Raw genomic sequence first — 20,901 nt, 5'->3', positions numbered from 1 at the left:
CGGACAGGTTAAGGGGAGTTACAGAGTGGAACCCTTGGCCTCTGTCGAATACAAAGCACAGGAACTTCCCACCACCTTAACCCAAGGCTCTGCAGTATCACAACGGCTCAGGCAGGGAGGACTAACTGTAGCCACCTTGACCTTCACAGAGGCAGGCCAAAGCAGAGAATCTAATGAGTAAGAACCTTTACTGGAGTGGACGGCCGCCGAGAGGATCTTACCCGGAGAGACTTGTGCAGCTCTTGCATCTGGGAGGTCCGTGTTGTCTCAGGAATCTCTTTATGGAGACGGGCCTCCTCCAAGCGCTTCATTGCCCTGCGACACACAAACGACATCATGACCATAAGCAAAGGCCCACACGTGTGTCCAGGCCACTCAACAGCACGGAGTGACCACAGTCATCATAAAGCAGATCTTCAGTGGCCGAGAGGAAACCCAAAAAATCATGCTTCTTTCCTCCCCCTGGGGCCCTCCTCACCTGGGCAGGGAATAGTTGGCAATCCACAGTCTGGCCACCTTGAGGCTGTTTGGTCCTTCGTGGTACCAGGTCTGCTGATACTGAGAGGCAAATCAACAGAAGAAATGTTAAGTTGGAAGCATTTCCACCCCTCCCATGGCTGTCAATCTGCTACCCTTATAGCCCAGAGACAGGTAAGTTGGTTCAGTAACCTGGAGAAGCCTATGTGCTGTCAACAGCTCTTTCTTGTTAGATGGTCTCTGGTTCCTTATTAAGGTATACGAGGAATACCATGGTTCTCTTCTGAATGAAAAACTCACTTAGCTCCAGGCATATGACACAAGAACCAGAAACTACTGGCAACAACTACCACTACATATATACTGCTACATACAGACACTGTGATGTCAGACATATTTTACCTCTTCTTTGGACTTCTTAGATTTCTCATCATCTTTTTTGGTCTTTTTTAAGGCATCAGTACCAACCACTGAGAGGATATTTCTTAACCTGAAAAAGAAACAAAAAGACCAAAACTTATTTTTAAAAAATTTTAAAAAGATTATTTGGGGCCAGCACTGTGGCATAGCAGGTAAAGCCACCGCCTGCAGTGCTGGCATCCAATATGGGTGCCGGTTTTAGTCCCGGCTGCTCCACTTCCAATCCAGCTCTCTGCTGTGGCCTGGGAAAGCAGTGGAGGATGGCCCAATTCCTTGGGCCCCTGCACCCACACGGGAGACCTGGAGGAAGCTCTTGGCTCCTGGCTCCAGATCAGCTCAGCTTCAACCATTGCGGCCATCTGGGGAGTGAACAAGCGGATGGAAGCCCTCTCTCTCTCTCTGCCTCCCTCTAATTCTACCTTTTGAATAGACAGAGTGACAGAGAGAGAGCAAGGGAGAGAAAGACAGAGACAGCGACAGAGAGACAGGAAGAGGGAGTGGTGGAGGGAGAGTCAGAGGTTATTCACTCCCCAAATGGTTGCAACAGGTAGGTCAGGCCAAAACCAGGAGCCTAGAACTCCATCCGGGTCTCCCACATAGGTGCCAGGGACCAAGTACTTGGGCCATCACCTGCTGCCTTCCTAGGTGCATTAGCTGGGAGCTGGGTCAAAAGCCGAGTAGCTAGGACTTGAAGACAGGACGTGGGTGTCTGAAGTGGCTGCTTAACTGGCTACACCACGATGCCTACCCCAAAAAGATCAAAACCTAAACAAGGCTGCGACGTGACTGTAGCAAAGTGCAGGACATTCCTCCCTGTATGCATGGAGTATACACATTCCAAGACCACCAGCAGGTGTCCGAGACCTCTTATAGCACTGAACCCTCATACACTGTTTTTTCTGTCTGTACACACCTACTGTAAAGTTCAGGTTATAAATCAGGCACAGTAAGAGATGAGTAACTGTAACTAATAATAAAATAGAACAGTCTCTCCCTCAAAGCACCGCACTGTACTGCACATACTAACAGGTGGGTAGCACTTACAGCATGGACAAAGGCTGATTCATGTCTTGAGTGCGATGGAGCAGGACCTAATAAGATTTTTTGATGTTACTCAGAATGGGACACAACTGAAAACTTATAAATTATTTCTGGAATTTTTTACTTATTATTTATGGAATTAACAATTTTTATAGACTTATTTATTTGAAAGGCAGAGTTACTTAAAGAGAGAGGGAGAGACAGAGAGCCTGGCCTTCCATTTGTGGGTTCACTCCCAAATGGCTACAACAACTGGGGTTGGACGGGCTGAAGACAGGAGCTTCCTGCTATGGCCTGGGAAAGCAGTGGAGGATGGCCCAAGTCCTTGGGCCCCTGCACCCGCATGGGAGACCGGGAAGAAGCACCTGGCTCCTGGCTTCAGATTGGCACAGCTCCGGCTATTGCGGCCATTGGGGACTGAATCGCCGGATGGAAGACCTTTCTCTCTCTCTCTGTCTCTCCCTCTGTTAGTAACTCTACCTTTCAAATAAATAAATAATCTTTTTTTAAGAAAAAAAGGAGGGGCAGAGTACTGTACATATAAGGGGGCAGGGCCGGCGCTGTGGCACAGTAGGTTAAAGCCCTGGCCTAAAGCAACGGCATCCCATGTGGGCGCCGGTTCTGGTCCCGGCTGCTCCTCCTCTAATCCAGCTCTCTGCTGTGGCCTGGGAAAGCAGTAGAAGATGGCCCAAGTCTTTGGGCCCCTGCACCCACGTGGGAGACCCGGAAGAAGCTCCTGGCTCCTGGCTTTGGATCAGCACAGCTCCGGCCATTGTGGCCATCTGGGGGAGTGAACCAGTGGATGGAAGACCTCTCTGTCTATACCTCTCTCTTTAACTCTTTCAAATAAATAAAATGAATCTTTAAAAAAAAGAGGGGGCAAGCCTCCACTACTCTCTCAAGCTTTAAATCTCTAGCACCTTCTTGAAGAGGTAAGTGGGGGTGCTTAAACTTCCAGCGTGACTTCTTTCATTTATTCTTATTTGGAGATTCCCTAAGTCCAACCATCAGCAATTAACTATCCTATCTGCTCCAGAGTCAACCACCCCTACAGTGCTACCAGCTAGCCTGTGAAGACAGCCACTCTTCACTCAATACCACACCCGGCTGAATACAGATACAACAATGAGTAAGAGGGGCTGGTGCTACGGTGCAGCAGGTAAAGCCACTGCCTGCAGTGCTGGCATCCCATATGGGTGCTAGTTCAAGTCCTGACTGCTCTGTTTCTGATCCAGCTCCCTGCTAAGGCACCTGGGAAAGTAGCAGAAGATGGCCCAGTCCTTGGGCCCCTACACCACAGGGGAGACTTGGAGGAAGCTCCTGGCTCAGCGCAGTTCTGGCTGTTGCAGCCAACTGGGGAGTGAGTGCTCTCTCTGTCTCTGCCTCTCTTTAACTCTGCCTTTCAAATAAATAAGTAAATCTTTAAAAAAAAAAAAGTGTGAGGAATTAGCTTGAGAGAACAGAAGAAAATCAAGAGGACTTGGTTATAGGAGAGTGAAGGAAAGGCAATGCTTCAAGGACGGAGTGTACTGGGCTGTTTTTAGTAAAGATGGGCTGGCAACCTTAATCAAAAACAATTTCAGCTGGTGCCGCGGCTCACTAGGCTAATCCTCTGCCTTGTGGCACCGGCACACCAGGTTCTAGTCCCGGTCGGGGCGCCGGATTCTGTCCCGGTTGCCCTTCTTCCAGGCCAGCTCTTGGCTGTGGCCCGGGAGTGCAGTGGAGGATGGCCCAAGTGCTTGGGCCCTGCACCCACATGGGAGACCAGGAGAAGCACCTGGCTCCTGCCATCGGATCAGCGCGGTGCGCCGGCCGCGGCGGCCATTGGAGGGTGAACCAATGGCAAAGGAAGACCTTTCTCTGTCTCTCTCTCTCACTGTCCACTCTGCCTGTCAAAAAATAAATGAATAAATAAATAAATAAATGTCAGTGTGGTAGGGCTCAACAGTGTGAAAGGGCTGAAGAGAAGATGAGGAGTAAGGACCTAAGAGAATAAACATAAGCAACCTTTCGAAGGGAGGAGATGGGACAGTGGATGGAGGTCCTGTCCTTGCACACAACCAGCCCATCATCAAGAGACTGCAACCTTAAAATCGCAAGAGGAGCATCATCTCAGGGCAGTGCCCCTCTCAAGCATCCAAAGAACACTGATCATTATGTTTTGTCACCAACAGGAAATGCATTTGCTGTCTACATTTCAAAGCTCAAAACCAAATGTTTATCCAACTCAAAACTTCACACTGGGGAGTGGAGGGCAGTATGTTAGTACCCTCTTCAGTCTAAAAAGAAATATTAGTGGAGCAAAGATTGGCCCAAGATTTGGATTATGGGCTAAACTACACAAATGTCAAGTAGATACTGTTAACACTACTAAAGTTTCAGTTAAAAGATCAACTAATACTTGAAACAAGATCTTGTGATTAACAAAGAAATGAATAACTATTTAGAAAGGGCACCTTTCTCTTCTTTCAGCAGGGCCCTCTCCAAACAGCGTGATGGGCTCCCCCAGGGCTCGAAGGCAAGCCTTGACCTCCGAGTCATCTGTGGAAACGTTGATCTGCCGGGCCCGCTTCCTCCTCTCAAACTCGGCCAATACCTCTGCCTGCCGCTCACTGATGTGCTCTTCAATTTCAAATACTTCTCCTGTAAAGAGAACAGGCAGCACCAACATAACCACCAGATCTTGAAAGTCAGAGTTACACAGAGAGAGGAGAGGCAGAGAGAGAGAGAGAGAGAGAGAGGTCTTCCATCTGCTGGTTCACTCCCCAGATGGCCACAATGGCCAGAGCTGCGCCGATCCGAAGCCGGGAGCCAGGAGCTTCTTCCGGGTCTCCTACGCAGGTGCAGGGGCCCAAGGAATTGGGCCATCTTCTACTGCTTTCCCAGGCCACAGCAGAGAGCTGGATTGGAAGTGGAGCAGCCAGGACTAGAACCGCACCCATGCCGGCACTTCGGGTCAGGGCGTTAACGCGCTGCGCCACAGCGCTGGTCCCTTCTTCTTCTTCTTCTTTTTTAAAGACTGATTTATTTTGGGACCAGCACTGTGGCATAGTGGGTAAAGGTGCCATCTATAGGGCTGGCCTCCCATTTGGGTAGCTGGTTCAGTCCTGGTTGCTCCACTTCTGATCCAGTTCCCTGCTAACGTGCCTGGGAAAGCAGCAGAAGATGGCCCAAGCTCTTGGGGCCCTGCAACCATGTGGGAGACCCAGAAGCAGCTCCTGGTCCCTGCTTCAGATTGGTTCAGTTCTGGCCATTGCAGCCATTCAGGGAATGACCAAGCGGATAAAAGATCTGTCTCTTTTTCTCGCTCTCTGTACCTCTGCCTTTCAAATAAATAAATAAATCTTAAAAAAAAAATTACTTATTTGAAAGTCAGAGTTACAGAGAGAGGGGAGAGACAGAGACATATTTTCCATTCCGTGCTTCATTCCCCAAATGGCACACTGGCTTGGGCTGGGCCAGATGACGCCAGGAGCCAGAGCTTCAACTGGGTCTCCCACATGCATGCAGGGGCCAAAGGACTTGGGCCATCTTCCACTGCTTTCCAAGTGCACTAGCAGAGAGCTGCACTGGAAGTGTCCATATGAGATGCTGGTGCAACAGGGCAGTGTGTTAACCCATAGCACCATAGTGCAGGCCCCAAGAGTAGAGAACATTTTTAGCAAATGAATTAACCAAGCCTTCTATCAAAAAGATATGACAAAAATGTTATTTTAGGGGCTGGCCTTGTGGAGCAGTGGGTTAAGCTGCAGTTCTAGCATTGATATGAGTCCTGCTGCTCCACTTCCAATCCAGCTCCCTGCTAATGAGCCTGGGAAAGCAACAAAAGATGGCTCAAATACTTAGGACCATGCCACCTACATGGGAGACTTAAATGGAGTTCTGGGCTCCTGGCTTCAGCCTGGCCCAGCCTGGTCATTGTGACCATTTGGAAAATAAACCAGCGTATAGAAGATCCCTCTCTCTCCCTCTTTCTCTGTAACTGTCTTTCAAATAAAGAAATAAATCTTAAAACAAACAAAAAGAAATGTTATTTTAACAACTGCCAATGCTATTCTCTAAAACAGTCCCCGACTAGGGACACTTACCAACTCTGATCAGTTACCTGGAAATAACTGTCATGAAAATGAGATTTCTGTGACTATGAGTTTTTTTGTTTTATTTAGCAACTAGTGTAAAAACCTTACAAACAGAAGCATTTGGACGAAAACAGAGGTACGGTGGTGTTTCAGAACAGGTGTTAGAAACAGCATAAAGGTTTAGAGTCACAGATGTGCACGTATGAGGAAGAGCAGCCAAGTGGGAGGACCAACGAGAAACTCCACACAAGTGGTCTCAGGAAAGGCGTCTTCACTTCATGCCCTTTTTCAATTTCTTACTACAGATGGATATAATTTTATTTGAAAAACAGAGTGGCTATGGGGCTGGCGTGGTGGCCTAGCAGGTAAAGCCGCTGCCTGCAGTGCCGCCATCCCATATGGGCACTGGTTTGAGTCCCACCTGCTCCACTTCCGATCCACCTCTCTGCTATGGCCTGGGAAATCAGCGGTAGATGGCCCAAGTCCTTGGGCCCCTGCACCCGTGTGGGAGACCCGGAAGAAGATCCTGGCTCCTGGCTTCAGATTGGTACAGCTCTGGCTGTTGCTGCCAACTGGGGAGTGAACCAGCGGATGGAAGACCTCTCTTTCTCTCTCTGCCTCTCCTTCTCTCTCTGTGTAACTCTGACTTTCAAATAATTAAATAAATCTTTAATAAAAAAAAAAAAAAGAAAGAAAAACAAAACAGGCTTGGTGCTATGAAACCTTATTGAAAAAAAAAGTGGTCTGCTTGTTACTGACAGGAAAAGATATCCTTAACAATATGTAGGGTGAAAAATGTAGGTTACAAAATAATTTATGTATCACAATTTCACTTATGGAAAAAACTATGTATTTTTCTAACTGTATCAAAATTCTCAGAAAGGTGTATACAGAAAAGCATAAAGAGGAGCCGGTGCTGTGGCACAGTGAGCCTTGGCCTGCAGCGCCGGCATCCTATTATGGGCACTAATTCGAGTCTGCGTCACTCCACTTCTGATCCAGCTCCCTGCCAATGCACCTGGGAAAGCAGCAGAGGATGACCCAAGTCCGTGGGCCCCTGCACCCACGTGGGAGACCTGGAAGAAGCTCCTGGCTCCTGGCTTTGGATCAGCTCAACTCTAGCCATTGTGGCCATTTCGGGAGTGAACCAGCAGATGGAGAATCTCTCTCTCTAGCTTTTTCAAATAAATATAATAAACTTTTTTTTTAATTTTTAAAGATATTAAAGAATACAGGACTTCTTACTCTGCACATTTATACACTGTATGATCTTTTAATCAATTCATTTTAAAAATGTTTACTTACTTATTTTCCTTTTGATTGAGAGATAGAGAGAGATATTTCTTGGGCTGGTTCACTTCCCAAATGCCTGTAACATCCAGGGCTGGGCTAGGTCCAAGCCAGGACCCTGGAACTTAATCTGGATGTCTCCCATGGGCAGTAGGAGTCCAAGCACTTTAGCCTGGACCTATGGTGTGCATCAGCAGGACGCTGGAACCTGAAGCGGAGCTGGGAGCTGAACTGGAGCATGCAAATATCCCGAGTGGCATTTTAACCCCCAGGCCAAACACCTGCTCACATCATTTCATCTTTCAAAATAACAAACTGCTACTTTTATATTTAAATAATTTTGGGGGTAAAAAATAACTGGAGAACTAAAAACAGGAGAGCATTATAAACTATTCTAGTTTCAAACCAAAGCTGGAATGATGTTAGCTCTCCAAGAGACAAATGTAACCACTTAAATCCCAAATGTGCACTGAAAAAATTTCTGGTAAAAGAACTAATAATTCATGGGAAAAACAGTATATTAAAAGCTGTAGGGCCGGTGCCGCGGCTCACTAGGCTAATCCTCCGCCTTGCGGCACCGGCACACCGGCTTCTAGTCCTGGTTGGGGCGCCGGATTCTGTCCCGGTTGCCCCTCTTCCAGGCCAGCTCTCTGCTGTGGCCAGGGAGTGCAGTGGAGGATGGCCCAAGTGCTTGGGCCCTGCACCCCATGGGAGACCAGGAGAAGCACCTGGCTCCTGCCTTCAGATCAGCGTGGTGCGCTGGCCGCAGCGGCCATTGGAGGGTGAACCAACGGCAAAGGAAGACCTTTCTCTCTGTCTCTCTCTCTCACTGTCCACTCTGGCTGTCCAAAAAAAAAAAAAAAAAAAAATTCTGTAAAAAAAAAAAAAAGGCTCCTGGATGATGCTAGGTAGTGTAAGCAAAATATGAGTCTATAGATTCAAGTTTAAAAATTGAAAACTTGTAACATAAAACTACAGCTATCTAAGCTGAGGAAGGCACGCATTACAGAAAACTGGAGGTAAAGGTAAAGATGGACTGAAATCTGTCATCTTACCGGAGGTTATATTAATATTTCCTGCTTCAATTCCTGCTTTAAGTCCTTCTTTTCCCAAAATCCCAGATTCTCCTTTGGCCAGCCGCTCCCTTTCCTTCTCTTCCAGACTTCCATAATAAATGTGTGGCTTCTTCACCACCGGAGCCACCAGGTCATCAGGCGCTTTCGTTTTGGTGGCCTGCTAGACCGAAGGCTTCGATTAATTCAAGGCTCGATCTTAGCAATCCACGAGGCTTCCCTAAAGGGTGAAGTTCATCCTGACCTCCCCCAACAAAAGGCCAAACTGGGCGCCAGGGAAGATGCGCTTCACGGACCCGCGGGTGTGGGGATGGGGGCGGGAGGGCACGTCAGCCCTTCAATCACTTCCAGTTTGACAGCTTGAAGAGGTGGATTAAACCCGGTTCTCCGGGTGGTTCTGCCTCTGGAAGACGATCACTTCATTCTGTTGGAAGTGCAAGCTCTTTTTGGGTTTCGTGATACTTCCAGGGTTACCGTTTAACACGGGGGGAAACACCAAGGGTAAGGTAAAAGAACCGGCGTGGTGCCGAGGGAGGGGTAGCCAGTGACAACGCTCCTGCTCGGTCCATCTCAAGCGTTTTGAGACCTGTGGTAGCAGAGCAGGAGCCGGGAGGCCTCATCCCAATTCCGAGGTCTCCTATAGACAGCCACCGTGGCCAAGACACTCGCCCACTCCGGAGCCCTGGTTTGGACCAGTCGGAAGTGGTGTTTGCCGTTCGGGGCTGCGGTGGGACAGGTGCATACGAGTAACAGCACATACACTCGCTCAAGGGTCCGGGGAATGCTGCTCTGCTCTGGAGGGCAGGACCGAGTCCGGCAGCCCTCCACCCTGTCAGCCCGCTCCCTAACGGACCCTTCCCCGAGGGACCCCCACCCTCTCGGCGCTCCCTGCCGCAGTGAACTGAGATCCCGAGCTCCGTACCGTGGAGGACGCTCGTGACGAAGCCATGCTGGGCTCCGCAGCAGCCAAGCCCCAGAAAAAGCCAAGCTCTCCGTTTCAGACCATCCACCGCGCGCCCAGCAAAGCGGAACTACGTCACGGACCGGAAGTGAAGTCGGGCGCCGACGCAGCGCCCTGAGCGGCGCGGAGCATCATGGGAGTCGTAGTAGTTACTATTCTGGTCGCGTGGAGGGGCATGACCCTTAGAACCTCCGAGAAAAGCTCGCGGGAGACGAGGTTCTGGAGGGGAGAGGGGCGCGAAGCACTCTGGGAAGTGTAGTCCAGTTGGGCTCGCAGTAGATTCGTGGTGGGAGCTGAGGTTCCTTCCGGGAAGGGGCTGAGCGGGCTTGGAGAGAGAGGAAGGTGAGTCAAGTCGCGCGGCCGGGCGCTGAACTCTGGAGCTTACCGAGGGCTCCTAGAGACTTTACGTCGTCCCGGGGCGGAGGCCCATGTTGCCATGGAAACCATCGCCCGGACCGCTGAGTGTGGTCCTGGGGCTGGGCGAGGAGGGTTGTCGGGGTGGGGGTGGGGAGGAAAGTCCTCCCGGGGCCGGGGGCTCCGGCCGAGCTGGCTCAGTTTGCGGTGGATTTGGGCAGCGGTGAGAGATGAAGCTCAAAGAGCCCTCTAGCGTCTAAGTGAAGTAAAGAGCGGGCGAAGCTTCGGCCCGGTTTTGCTGTTGCTTTTGTTTCGTCTTCAGCCGGGTCTTTGTGTCAGACTGAGTGAGATGATGGCTAGGAAGGCGTCGGGTAGACCGCAGCCGACTCTCCTGCATAGCCCTGTGCTCCTCTGGGTGCGGGGGCATCAGCGATGAACAAGGCATGTAGTGGGTGGGAGACTCAAAATGTTCGTGTTTGCAGAGCTGGAACACCCCCCTCCCCCATCGTTATCTCTTCCGCCCCCCGCCCCCAACAACTGCAGTCATAAGTGCCTGTTATTTATTGAGCGTTTACTGAATACCACAGTTGTGTAGCCAGGAGCTTAATCGGCATTACGCCATTCAATTCAGACAGCAACAGAGTATAGAGGCAAGGAAGGTCTGGTGCGAGACAAAGATCGGAAACTTAAAGGGATCGGAGCCAGCACTTCAGCCGGGTCTCTACCCTGCTTCCTAGTGGTGGTGGTGGGCTTTTCGTTTTCGCAGAAAAGTTAAAATGCATAGCGATCTTCTCAGTATCCCTTCCTCACCCCATTTGGAACTTCGTTTTCCTCTGCTGCTTGTCGGCATTGGAATCTGGTGGACAGTATCAGATTTAAGTCAAAGCAAATTGAAATGTAATGTTTTGTCCTGGAAGAGGGGCAACCGGGACAGAATCCGGCGCCCCGACCGGGACTAGAACCCGGTGTGCCGGTGCCGCAAGGTGGAGGATTAGCCTAGTGAGCCGCAAAAAAAAAAAAAAAAAAAAAAAAAAGTAATGTTTTGTGTTACCACTGCGTGTCTGTCTCAGGCTTCATGGGAGGAGGAGGAAATGTTTCTTCTTTTATGCACTTCTCAGTCCCCGGTTTCATCCTGGGTACAGCCAGTGGCGTTCATTTACATCAGTCTCATTTAATCCTCACCCCACGGTCCTATGTGTGACTCCTACAGGAGGCCAGACTGGACAGCTTGCTTTGACTTCTTTCTCTGTAAAATAGGACGATCTTGCCAGCCTCACAGGGTTTTCGTATTAAAATAAGCAAGTGAAGAATGGTGATGGAAAAATTAGCCCAGTGCTCACTCAAGTTCATTTTACTTTAGTTGTTTCCTATATTCAGGGAACGTTTACTGACTGCCTAATGTACATACACAGACTCTGTTGGGTGCCATGAAGGTGCCCCTCAACAGATACTAAACGTGATGGGGAGTTCTGTTTGCTCAAAGAAAGGGTTTTTGTTAAAAGTATTGTCTTGACTCAGACTGTTCTCTTGAGCTTCTTTGTGCACTTGTTCTCTCTGCCTGCTCTTTAGATGTCGACTAAGACTCCATTTAGACATCATTTCCTGCCATAGGCCGTGTTTAACATCCCTGGCCACCACCCCACACCTAGTCCAGCTTTCGGGCCAGCATGGCTGCCATTGTATTCTCATCAGTGTTCTTGCTCCCCTCGCTGTTAATTTTCCCCTCACGTGTCTGTTTCTCCCACAGGTTGTGTCTGTACCTTTTAATTTTGTAGCCGGAGCACAAGAAGTCTTTGCTAATGAATGATCTGTCTGGTTGATTGAGACACTGAAGAGAATCTTGTGAATTGGTGAGTTCAGTTTTGCCTAGAATTTTCTTATAGGCAGCTTGCTGGTGTTCAGTTTTTTCAGAAAGAGGTTTTTGAATCACCGCGTTGTGGATCTCCATCATGAAATACAAATGTAAGAAGCATACACCTAAAGCCTTAAGAAATCTATGTGTGGGGCTGGCATTGTGGCACGGAAGGTAAACCACATCTTGCAATATGGCATCCCATATCAGAGTCTTGGCTGCTCTGCTTCCAGTCCAGCTCCCTTCTAATGTGCCTGGGAAAGCACCAGATAATGGCCGGTGTGTGTGAACCCCTGCCACCCACTTGGGAAACAACAATGGAACTCCTGACTCCTGGCTTTGGCCCGGCTCATCCAGAGACACTGTGGCCATGGGAGTAGTGAACTATGGTGGATGAGAGATCTCTGTCTCTCTGTGCCTCTCCATCTCTTTGTCACTCTGCCTTTCAAAAAAAGAAAGAGATCTATGTGTGAATCCAAGTTTGATTTTGCTATTGCCTTCACTTTAGTGTACATGTGTAGAAATTGGCCTTATGTATGTAACTGCAACGTATCACCTCCAGTTTTTCTCTGTGTCATTTTTAATAGCTCATAGTTGATTGGATCTGCTCTCAGTGTAGATTTCAGTATGCTGCGACGGAAACCCACGCGCTTGGAGCTCAAGCTTGATGACATTGAAGAGTTTGAGAGCATTCGAAAGGACCTAGAGGTAAGAGTGCAACTTTCAAACCCTTAGGAATAGCTAAAACAATAACTTGTGAACTCCAGACTCTTACACCAATAGCTCTATTTGTCTCCTTTGCAGGCATCTCAGACTTTTACTGTTAGATCCTGTGGCTGCTCTAACAAAGTACCACAAACTCAGTGACTCAAGACAACAGAAATTTATTCTTACATGACTCCTTAGGCCAGAAATGGGAAATCTGTTCAGCTGGGCAGAAATCAGGGTGTCAGCAGGGCCACATTCTTCCAGAGGCACTTGTGAGAATCCCTTCCTTGGCCCTGCTGGCTTCCGGGCGGCCACCGTCCTCACTCCAGTTGTGTCTCCATGGCCACGTTGTCTCCCCTGTCCTGTCTGCGATACCTCCCTCGGCCTCCCTCTTACAAGGATATGTGTGATTACATTCAGGGCCCACTTGGCTCATCCAGGATAATGTACCCATCTGAAGATCTTTAATTTATCACCACTGCAAAGGCCTTTTTCCTATATAAGGTGACATTTACAGGTTCCAGGAATTAGGACCTGATAGCTTTGGAGGCTGTATTTAGCCTATAAGCCATACATATTGGAAAAGAAAAAGAACTTGATTTTCCCTCTCAAACCTGGTGTACCCCCTTGACCCTCCCAGTGCTCCCCATTTCAGTAGCGATTCCATTGCTCAGGCCAGAAACCTGGCAGCGATTCTGCAGTCTGTTCCCCTCATACTTTATATATATATATATATATATATATATGCACATACATACACACATATATATATATATAAAATTTTATTTATTTATTTGAGAGGTAGAGTTACAGACAGTGAGAGGAGAGATGGAGTGAGGTCTTCCTTCCATTGGTTCACTCCCCAGATGGCTGCAACGGCCAGAGCTGTGCCAATCCGAAGGAGCCAGGTGCTTCTTCTAGGTCTCCCATGTGGGTGCAGGGGCCCAAGCACCTGGGCCATCCTCCACTCCTTTCCCAGGCCACAGCAGAGAGCTGGATAGGAAGAGAGGCAGCTGGAACTTGAACCGGCACCCATATGGGATGCCGGCGCCGCAGGTGGAGGATTAACCTACTGGCCATGGCGCTGGTCCCACACTTTATATTTAATCTACCCATAAATCTTTAATTCTACCTCCAGAATATATCTAGATTTATGCATTCCTTTTCATATGCAGTGTTAACAGTACTACTCCAAGCAACTATCTCTCTATATACAATTATGTACACACACACATAGGTATTTATTTGAGAGCCAGACACACACACACACACACACACACACAGGGCAAGTGCACTCCCATCTACTGGGTCATTACCCAGATGTCTGCAACAGCTGGGACTGGGCTGGGGCCGAAGCGGGGAGGGGACCTGGGAACATAATCCAGGTCTCCCATGCGGATGGCAGGAACTCCAGTTAGTCAGGCCATCACTGCTGCTTCCCAGGTCTCCGTCCTCAGGAAGTTGGGAGTGAGGAGTTGGAGTCAGGAATGGAACCCAGGTCTGGTACGTGGGTTGCATTCCCAGCTCTTTCCATGTGAAACATGGGTGTCTTTTTAATTTTTTTAAGATTTACATATTTATTTATTTGAGGGAGAGAGAGTTACAGAGAGGGAGAAACAGAGAGAAAGGTCGTCCATCCACTGGTTCACTCCCCAAATGGCCGCAATGGCCAGAGCTGACCCGATCAGGAGCCAGGAGCTTCTTCCAGGTCTCCCATGTGGGTGCAGGGGCCCAAGTGCTTGGGCCATCTGCTGGTCCCCAGGCCATAGCAGAGAGCTAGACCAGAAGAGCAGCAGGTGGGACTTGAACCGGCTTCCATATGGGATACCGGCGCTGCAGGCAGTGGCTATACCCTCTATGCCACAGCGCCAGCCCCTAAACATGGTGTCTTAACTTAGTCCAACTGCTTGCTTCTCTGTGTAATTGCGGCAGCATCATAAATGGTCTTTCTGCTTCCATTTTTGTCTCTTCAACCCATTTTCCTTCAAGTACGTAGAATGAGCTTTTTAAAATTTATTTATTTATTTATTTTTGACAGGCAGAGTGGACAGTAAGAGAGAGAGACAGAGAGAAAGGTCTTCCTTTTCCGTTGGTTCACCCCCCAATGGCTGCTGCGGCTGGCATACCACGCCGACCGAAGCCAGGAGCCAGGTGCTTCCTCCCGGTCTCCCATGCGGGTGCAGGGCCCAAGCACTTGGGCCATCCTCCACTGCACTCCCTGGCCACAGCAGAGCGCTGGACTGGAAGAGGAGCAACCGGGACAGAATCCGGCGCCCCGACCGGGAATAGAACCCAGTGTGCCGGCGCCGCAGGTGGAGGACCAGCCCAGTGAGCTGCGGCACCGGCTGTAGAATGAGCTTTAAAAAATTTCAGGACATGTCATGCCACTGTTTAAAACTTCTTAGGGATGGCCGGCGCCGCGGCTCACTAGGCTAATCCTCCACCTAGCGGCGCCGGCACACCGGGTTCTAGTCCCGGTCGGGGCGCCGGATTCTGTCCCGGTTGCTCCTCTTCCAGGCCAGCTCTCTGCTGTGGCCAGGGAGTGCAGTGGAGAATGGCCCAAGTGCTTGGGCCCTGCACCCCATGGGGGACCAGGAGAAGCACCTGGCTCTTGCCTTCGGATCAGCGCGGTGCGCCAGCCGCAGCAGCCACTGGGGGGTGAACCAACAGCAAAGGAAGACCTTTCTCTCTGTCTCTCTCTCTCCCTGTCTGCTCTGCCTGTCAAAAAACAAAACAAAACAAAACAAAACAAAAAACTTCTCAGGGGGTGGGGGGCAGGCGCTGTGGCGTAGTAGGTTAAGCATCTATCTGTAGCGCCGGCATCCCATATGGGCTGAGGTTTGAGTCTCGGCTGCTCCACTTCCAGTCCAGACCTGGGAAAGCAGCAGAGGATGACCCAAGTCCTTGGGCCTCTGTACCCACGTGGGCGACCCAGAAGAAGCTCCTGGCTCTTGGCTTCAGATCAACGCAGCTCTGGCCATTTGGGGAGTGAACCGGCAGATGAAAGATCTCTCTCTCCCTCTCTCCGTCTGTAACTATGCCTCTCCAGCACATAAATAAATCTTTGTAAAACAGACGAACAAACACACAAACTTCTCAGTGGTTCCCTGTACTTAGAATAAAAGAGGATTCTTCACCAGGGCCTGTAAGGTTTCCTCTGTTCTAGTCCCTCTCTGGTTTCCACTTCGCACTTGTTTGCCTTGCCCTCTTTACCCTCACACGGTAGCCTTCTTTGATTTCCTGGAACGTGTGGAAGTACTGCTGCCATGGCCTTGGCTCAAACTTCCCTCTGCCTGGAGTGCTGTCAGTTTCTTCCAGTCTTAGGTGAGGTGTCACCTCCTCAGCCCCAGAGGCCTCTTTGTTACCTGAGTTAGCAGTTTCATTCCTGTCCGTGCTGCCTGCACCTCATTAGGCTCTCATAAAGCTTATTTTATTTTTTTTAGAAAGCTTTTATTTAATAAATATAAATTTCATAGGTACAGCTTTTGGAATATAGCAGTTCTTTCCCCCATACCTACCCTCCCACCTCCAAACTGTTCCACCTCCTACTCCCTCGCCCATCCCGTTCTTCATTAAGATTCATTTTTAATTATCATAAAGCATATTTTAAAGCATGTATTGTAATTTACAGTGTTACTTGTTTGCTTATTGTAAAAATAATTTACATTAGGAACCATGACTGCAGAAATTATGTCTGCTTCACCGTTGAGTTCTCAGTAGCAGGTAGGAGCTCAACATCCATTTTTTTAAAGAAAGATTTATTTATTTATTTGAAAGGCAGTTACAGAAAGAGAGAGGGAGAGATAGGGAAAGAGATCTTCCATCTGCTAGTTCACTCCTCAAATGGCTGCAACAGCCAGAGCTGGGCTGATTTGAAGCCAGGAGCCAGGAGTTTGTTCTGGGTCTCCCACATGGGTGCAGAGGCCCAAGTACTTGGGCCATCCTCTGCTTTCCCAGGCTATTAGCAGGGAGCTGGATCAGAACTGGAGCAGTGGGACTTGAACTGGCACCCATATGGCATGCCAGTGTCACGGGCAGTGGCTACACCGTTACGCCACAACGCCAGCCCCTCAGTATCCATTTTTAAAGATGTAACATTGGTATAGAGTATGGCACACAGTACTAGATATCTGTTGATAAGACTTAGGTCCTTCAGTGGCCTTCAGAATAAAGTCCAAACCGTTGAGCATAGCATGTGAGGCGCTTTGTGACCTGGTCCATGCTCATCTCTCCACTTCATCCTGCCCTGCTGGGTTACAGTGGCCTTTAATCTCAGACACTACGCTCACTGTGTTCGCTCGCCTTACATGCCCTTTGCCTTTCTTTGTCGGCTGACTCCTGTTCATCTCTTGATTCAGCTCCTTCCAGCCGCCGCTGGATGAGGTTCAACCTCCTCGCCCTTTGCTGATTTCTCTCCTAGGCACTACCACACTCTGTTGTGTTTTTGTTGTTTCTGATTGCCCCTGCTGGGCCCTAAGCTCCTTGAAGGCAGGAATTCATACATTCTTCTCTGCTTTGGTTCCCAGCTGGAGGCCCAAAGACTGGCACAGTGTAAGTCTGTTTTTTTTTTTTTTTATATATATATTTATTTATTGAAAGATGCAGTTAGAGAGAGAGAGAGAGAGAGAGAGAGATTTCCATCTGGTTCACTCCCCAAATGGCCACAAAGGCAAGATCTGGGCCGATTCAAAGCCAGGAGCCAGGAACTTCTTCTGGGTCTCCCATGTGGGTGCAGGGGCTCAAGGACTTGGGCCATCCTCCACTGCTTTCCCAGGCTTAGCAGAGAGCTGGATTGGAAGTGGAGTAGCCGGGAATTGAACTGGCACCCATATGACTGTGACTCTGGATTGTGAAACTCTGCAGTTGTTCAGATTGGGAAGCCATTTAAATGATTTCACTCCAATTGGATATTCTCAATGACAGTCCCTTGCTGTTTAGAACCTGTTTTCACAAAGGTGTTTGGGTGGAACCTTCTAATGTCGCTTACTGGTAGTGTAGACTAGAGAGTGATCAGCAAGGTTATTCTATTTGTCAAATAAAAGGTAATATAGGATGGATATCCCTAATGCAGAAATTCAAAATCTGGAATATTGTGAAATCTGAAACTTTGTTGAGTGCCAGTACTCAAAAAGCTCCAGACTTTGGATTTCAGATTTTTGGATTAGGGATGCTCAGCTGGTGAAGTCTATGCAAATATCCCTTCAGAACAAGTCTGAAACCTGAAGCTCTCCTGTCTGGCATTTCAGATAAGGCTACTTGACCTGTCCCTTCCCTGATGCACTGTAACACTTTGCTGTTGGCATGTGCATGTCCACAGTTCCTCAGTAAGTGCTGAAGAATAATGGCAACTCAGTGATCAGAGGAGCTGAGCCTTCTAGCAGAGAACTCCAGATAAAACATCCACTCATTTAGAACGTTTACGGTGGGGCAGTGCTGGTTATGGGTTAAATGTGAGCTTTCCTTTTTGAAAACGAGCAAACTAAACATACTTTGTGATTCTGCAATCACATGTGACTTAGAAGCCAAACTTTTTTTAAGATTTATTTATTTATTTATTTGAAAGGCACAGTTAGAGAGAGAAGGAGAGAGGCAGAGAGAGGTAACTTCTTACTAACTGGTTCACTCCCCAACTGGCCGCAATGGCTGGAGCTGGGTCAATTCAAAACCAGGAGTCAGGAGCTTCTTCTTAGTCTCCCATGTGGGTGCAGAGGTCCAAGCACTTGGGCCATCTTCTGCTGGTTTTCCAGGCACATTAACAGGGAGCTAGAAGCCAAACTTTGTATCTGAAAACAAAACGAGGCTTGGCCTTTTTTTGTTCCATATTGAATTGGAATGTTACCTCTGGTGTCAAAAAGGAGGTACAATTGCTACCAGGTTGCCTCCAGCCTCATTCCAGCCATTGCTGCCGCTGCCTGGGGTTGGGGTGGCAGGGCTGTGATCCAGAAGAACCCAAGCCAGCTGTTGATTGATGGCCTGGGCCTGCAAACTGCAGACGTTAGTTTCAGAGAACATTTTGGGAAATGGGCATTCTCAGGTTGTGTGGTAATGAGAGGCCCCAGACACAATGTGCAAGGGCTTTGCTTTAGTGACTTTCTCTTGTGTGGAAGGGCTAGATGATTATAGTCAGAAAAGTTACTGCAGCTTCAGCCGCAAACACTCTGGGTTGGTATTGTCAATTTGATGTCCATCCCTAAGGTCTTTAATCTGTTGTAGCTTTTCACTTTAATTACATCAGGTAAATGGCTTTGTAAGTTGTGATAATGAGTAAGGAATTGGGGTTGGCACTGTAGCGTAGCAGGTTAAGCTGCCTGCAGTGTCGGCATCCCTATGGGCGATGGTCCGAGTCCCAGCTACTCTAGTTCCAGCTTCCTGCTAATGGCTGGGAAAGCAGCAGAGGATGCCCAGGTGCTTGGGCCCCTGCATCCATGTGGGAGATGAGAAAGAGGTTCCTGGCTTCGGATTGGCTCAGATCTGGCCATCGCAGCCATCTGGGGAGTGAACTAGCAGATAGATCTCTCTCTCTCTCTTTCCCTCTATAACTCTGCCTTTCAAATAAATCAATAAATCTTAAAAAAAAAAAAAAAAAAAAGGCTTCCTGGAAGATATGGTGCCTGAGTGACACCTCATAGAAAAAAAACCAAAAAACCCACACAAAGATGAAGCCTGAAGACTCCGACCTTTTGACAGTCTAAAGGCTCTGGGTCCTTTTAACCTCACGCGGCCAGGCAGGCTGTAGATTTGGTGGCTGTTGTTCTTTTCCGTTTATTCTCTTGAATGATGTGTGTGGTCTGCTCTTACACATGTGCAGGTGCAGCTCTCTGCACCCCCACCCCTCGCCTCTCCTTTGTTTCTCTGGCAGTGTAGGCTTCCTCTGTCATAGGCTTAATCACCCCTGAATTGTCTGTTTTCCCATTTTCTTTTTTTTTTTTTTTTTTGACAGGCAGAGTGGACAGTGAGAGAGAGAGAGACAGAGAGAAAGGTCTTCCTTTGCCGTTGGTTCACCCTCCAATGGCCGCCGCGGCCGGCGCGCTGCGGCTGGCGCACCGCGCTGATCCGATGGCAGGAGCCAGGAGCCAGGTGCTTTTCCTGGTCTCCCACGGGGTGCAGGGCCCAAGCACCTGGGCCATCCTCCACTGCACTCCCTGGCCACAGCAGAGGGCTGGCCTGGAAGAGGGGCAACCGGGACAGAATCCGGCGCCCTGACCGGGACTAGAACCCGGTGTGCCGGCGCCGCTAGGCAGAGGATTAGCCTAGTGAGCCGCGGCGCCGGCCTGTTTTCCCATTTTCTTACCAGATTATCAGTTCCTGGAGGGGAGGGGCTATATCTTTTATTACTGTATCTCCACTGTTCCTGCAATTTCCTTAAACCTAGGATTTCAGTTTATCATTCATTGGATCCTAACCCTATCCTTTACCCCATGCCTAGAACGTACGTGGTAGGTACTACATAAACATTTGCTAATTGAAAGACTGTTGCCTTAATCCTAAAACTTTTATACTTTCAGACCCGTAAAAAGCAGAAGGAAGACGTGGATATCGTAGGAAGCAGTGATGGAGAAGGAGCCGTGGGGCTCAGCAGTGACCCCAAGAGCCGGGAACAAATGATTAATGATCGAATTGGTTACAAACCCCAACCCAAGCCCAATAGTCGCTCATCTCAGTTTGGAAGTTTTGAATTTTAGAGATGGATTATCCTGCATGCCAGAGCCCTGGAGTGGAATGAAATAATGGCAGAAGTACAAACCAGGCTGAGGGAACTGAGTGCTTGCAGGGAAGCGGAATGTTTACCTCCTGCAGAGAAGTGTTTCTGCAGGAGACTGCTGACGCTTCACTTCTGCTCTAAGCTGCAATGCAGACTCTGGTTTGTCTCTGGAAAGCTGACTATAAAAATCATCTGAATCTTGTTTTTCAAAATAAATATATTTTTGGAAAGTTGTGGGACACCCTTAATGACATATAGCACTTTTAACTCTCAGGCTTCACAAGGTAACTGCTGCAGAAATAACATTCTTCTTTCCAGGTTTACTAAAAACTCCAGCACCGAACACTTCTGTTTGGTCCTTGTCCCTTCCATTTTCCTTCTTTGGCAAGTATTTATTGAGTACCTACTACGTGCCAATCAGAAAGACCCCTGTGCTTAGATTCTGGGAAAACCTGAACAAGTTGTAGGTGCCAGAGCTGTTGGCTTTACAACTAGTGGGGGACAGGCAATGGCGGGGAGCAGGAGTGCGCCTAGCAAAAGTGCTGTCATACAGGTTTCCCTCCTTCTCAGCCTAAGAATTTTTCCCAGCAGGAACCACTGGGAGGGGCAGCTCAGGCTGGTTTGGATCAGGCCCTGTTGTTTTTCACTGTTGATTCTTCTACAAGGAACCCCAAGCTGGGGTGGTAAGAACCTTGGGACCATTGGTTGTAGAGACCACTTAGCAGTTCTTTTTGGGGGATAGTTTAAGGTCTGAGTAATAAAGAGTGTGGGAGATGCACAGATGGATAGAAGGGGATATACAGTTTCACTTTCTGCTCCATTCTTTCAGTTTTATCGTGGACCTTGAATTCTGTTACCTTGCAGTCTTTTAAAAAACCTTCCAGAGTCAAGGCTCCAAATAGGGAAGTCATTGTATTACCTTAAATGGAAAGGCAGAAAAACCA

General features: G+C 48.7%; 2 protein-coding genes across 3 annotated transcripts in view; one reads left to right on the top strand and one right to left on the bottom strand.

The window, feature by feature from the left end:
• Positions 1-9,407, bottom strand: part of PRPF4 (pre-mRNA splicing tri-snRNP complex factor PRPF4) — a 16,711-nt gene extending 7,304 nt beyond the window's left edge. The window contains exons 1-6 of the mRNA XM_070055761.1: positions 9,303-9,407; positions 8,363-8,540; positions 4,395-4,581; positions 880-967; positions 479-558; positions 222-315 (exon numbers count right to left, since the gene is read on the bottom strand). The gene's annotated coding sequence lies outside the window, so the exon portion shown is untranslated. The remainder of the gene's footprint in view (positions 1-221; positions 316-478; positions 559-879; positions 968-4,394; positions 4,582-8,362; positions 8,541-9,302) is intronic.
• Positions 9,408-9,449: 42 nt separating this feature from the next.
• Positions 9,450-20,187, top strand: CDC26 (cell division cycle 26). 2 transcript variants are annotated; one of them, XM_002708139.5, is made up of 4 exons: positions 9,450-9,683; positions 11,443-11,545; positions 12,135-12,255; positions 19,761-20,187. In XM_002708139.5, exons 3-4 carry the CDS (start codon positions 12,175-12,177, stop codon positions 19,935-19,937), a joined length of 258 nt encoding a protein of 85 aa, XP_002708185.2. In that variant the 5' UTR covers positions 9,450-9,683; positions 11,443-11,545; positions 12,135-12,174; the 3' UTR covers positions 19,938-20,187. The 2 variants fall into 2 exon arrangements, with proteins under 2 accessions (XP_002708185.2, XP_069911872.1); XM_070055771.1 differs by having other exon boundaries at positions 9,511-10,136.
• The last annotated feature ends 714 nt before the right edge of the window (positions 20,188-20,901 follow it).

This window comes from Oryctolagus cuniculus, chromosome 1 (assembly GCF_964237555.1).
Source record: "Oryctolagus cuniculus chromosome 1, mOryCun1.1, whole genome shotgun sequence".
NCBI classification, from domain to species: Eukaryota; Metazoa; Chordata; class Mammalia; order Lagomorpha; family Leporidae; genus Oryctolagus; species Oryctolagus cuniculus.
The sequence above is the reverse complement of the archived record's forward strand: the minus strand, read 5'-3'. Positions and strand labels throughout refer to the sequence as shown.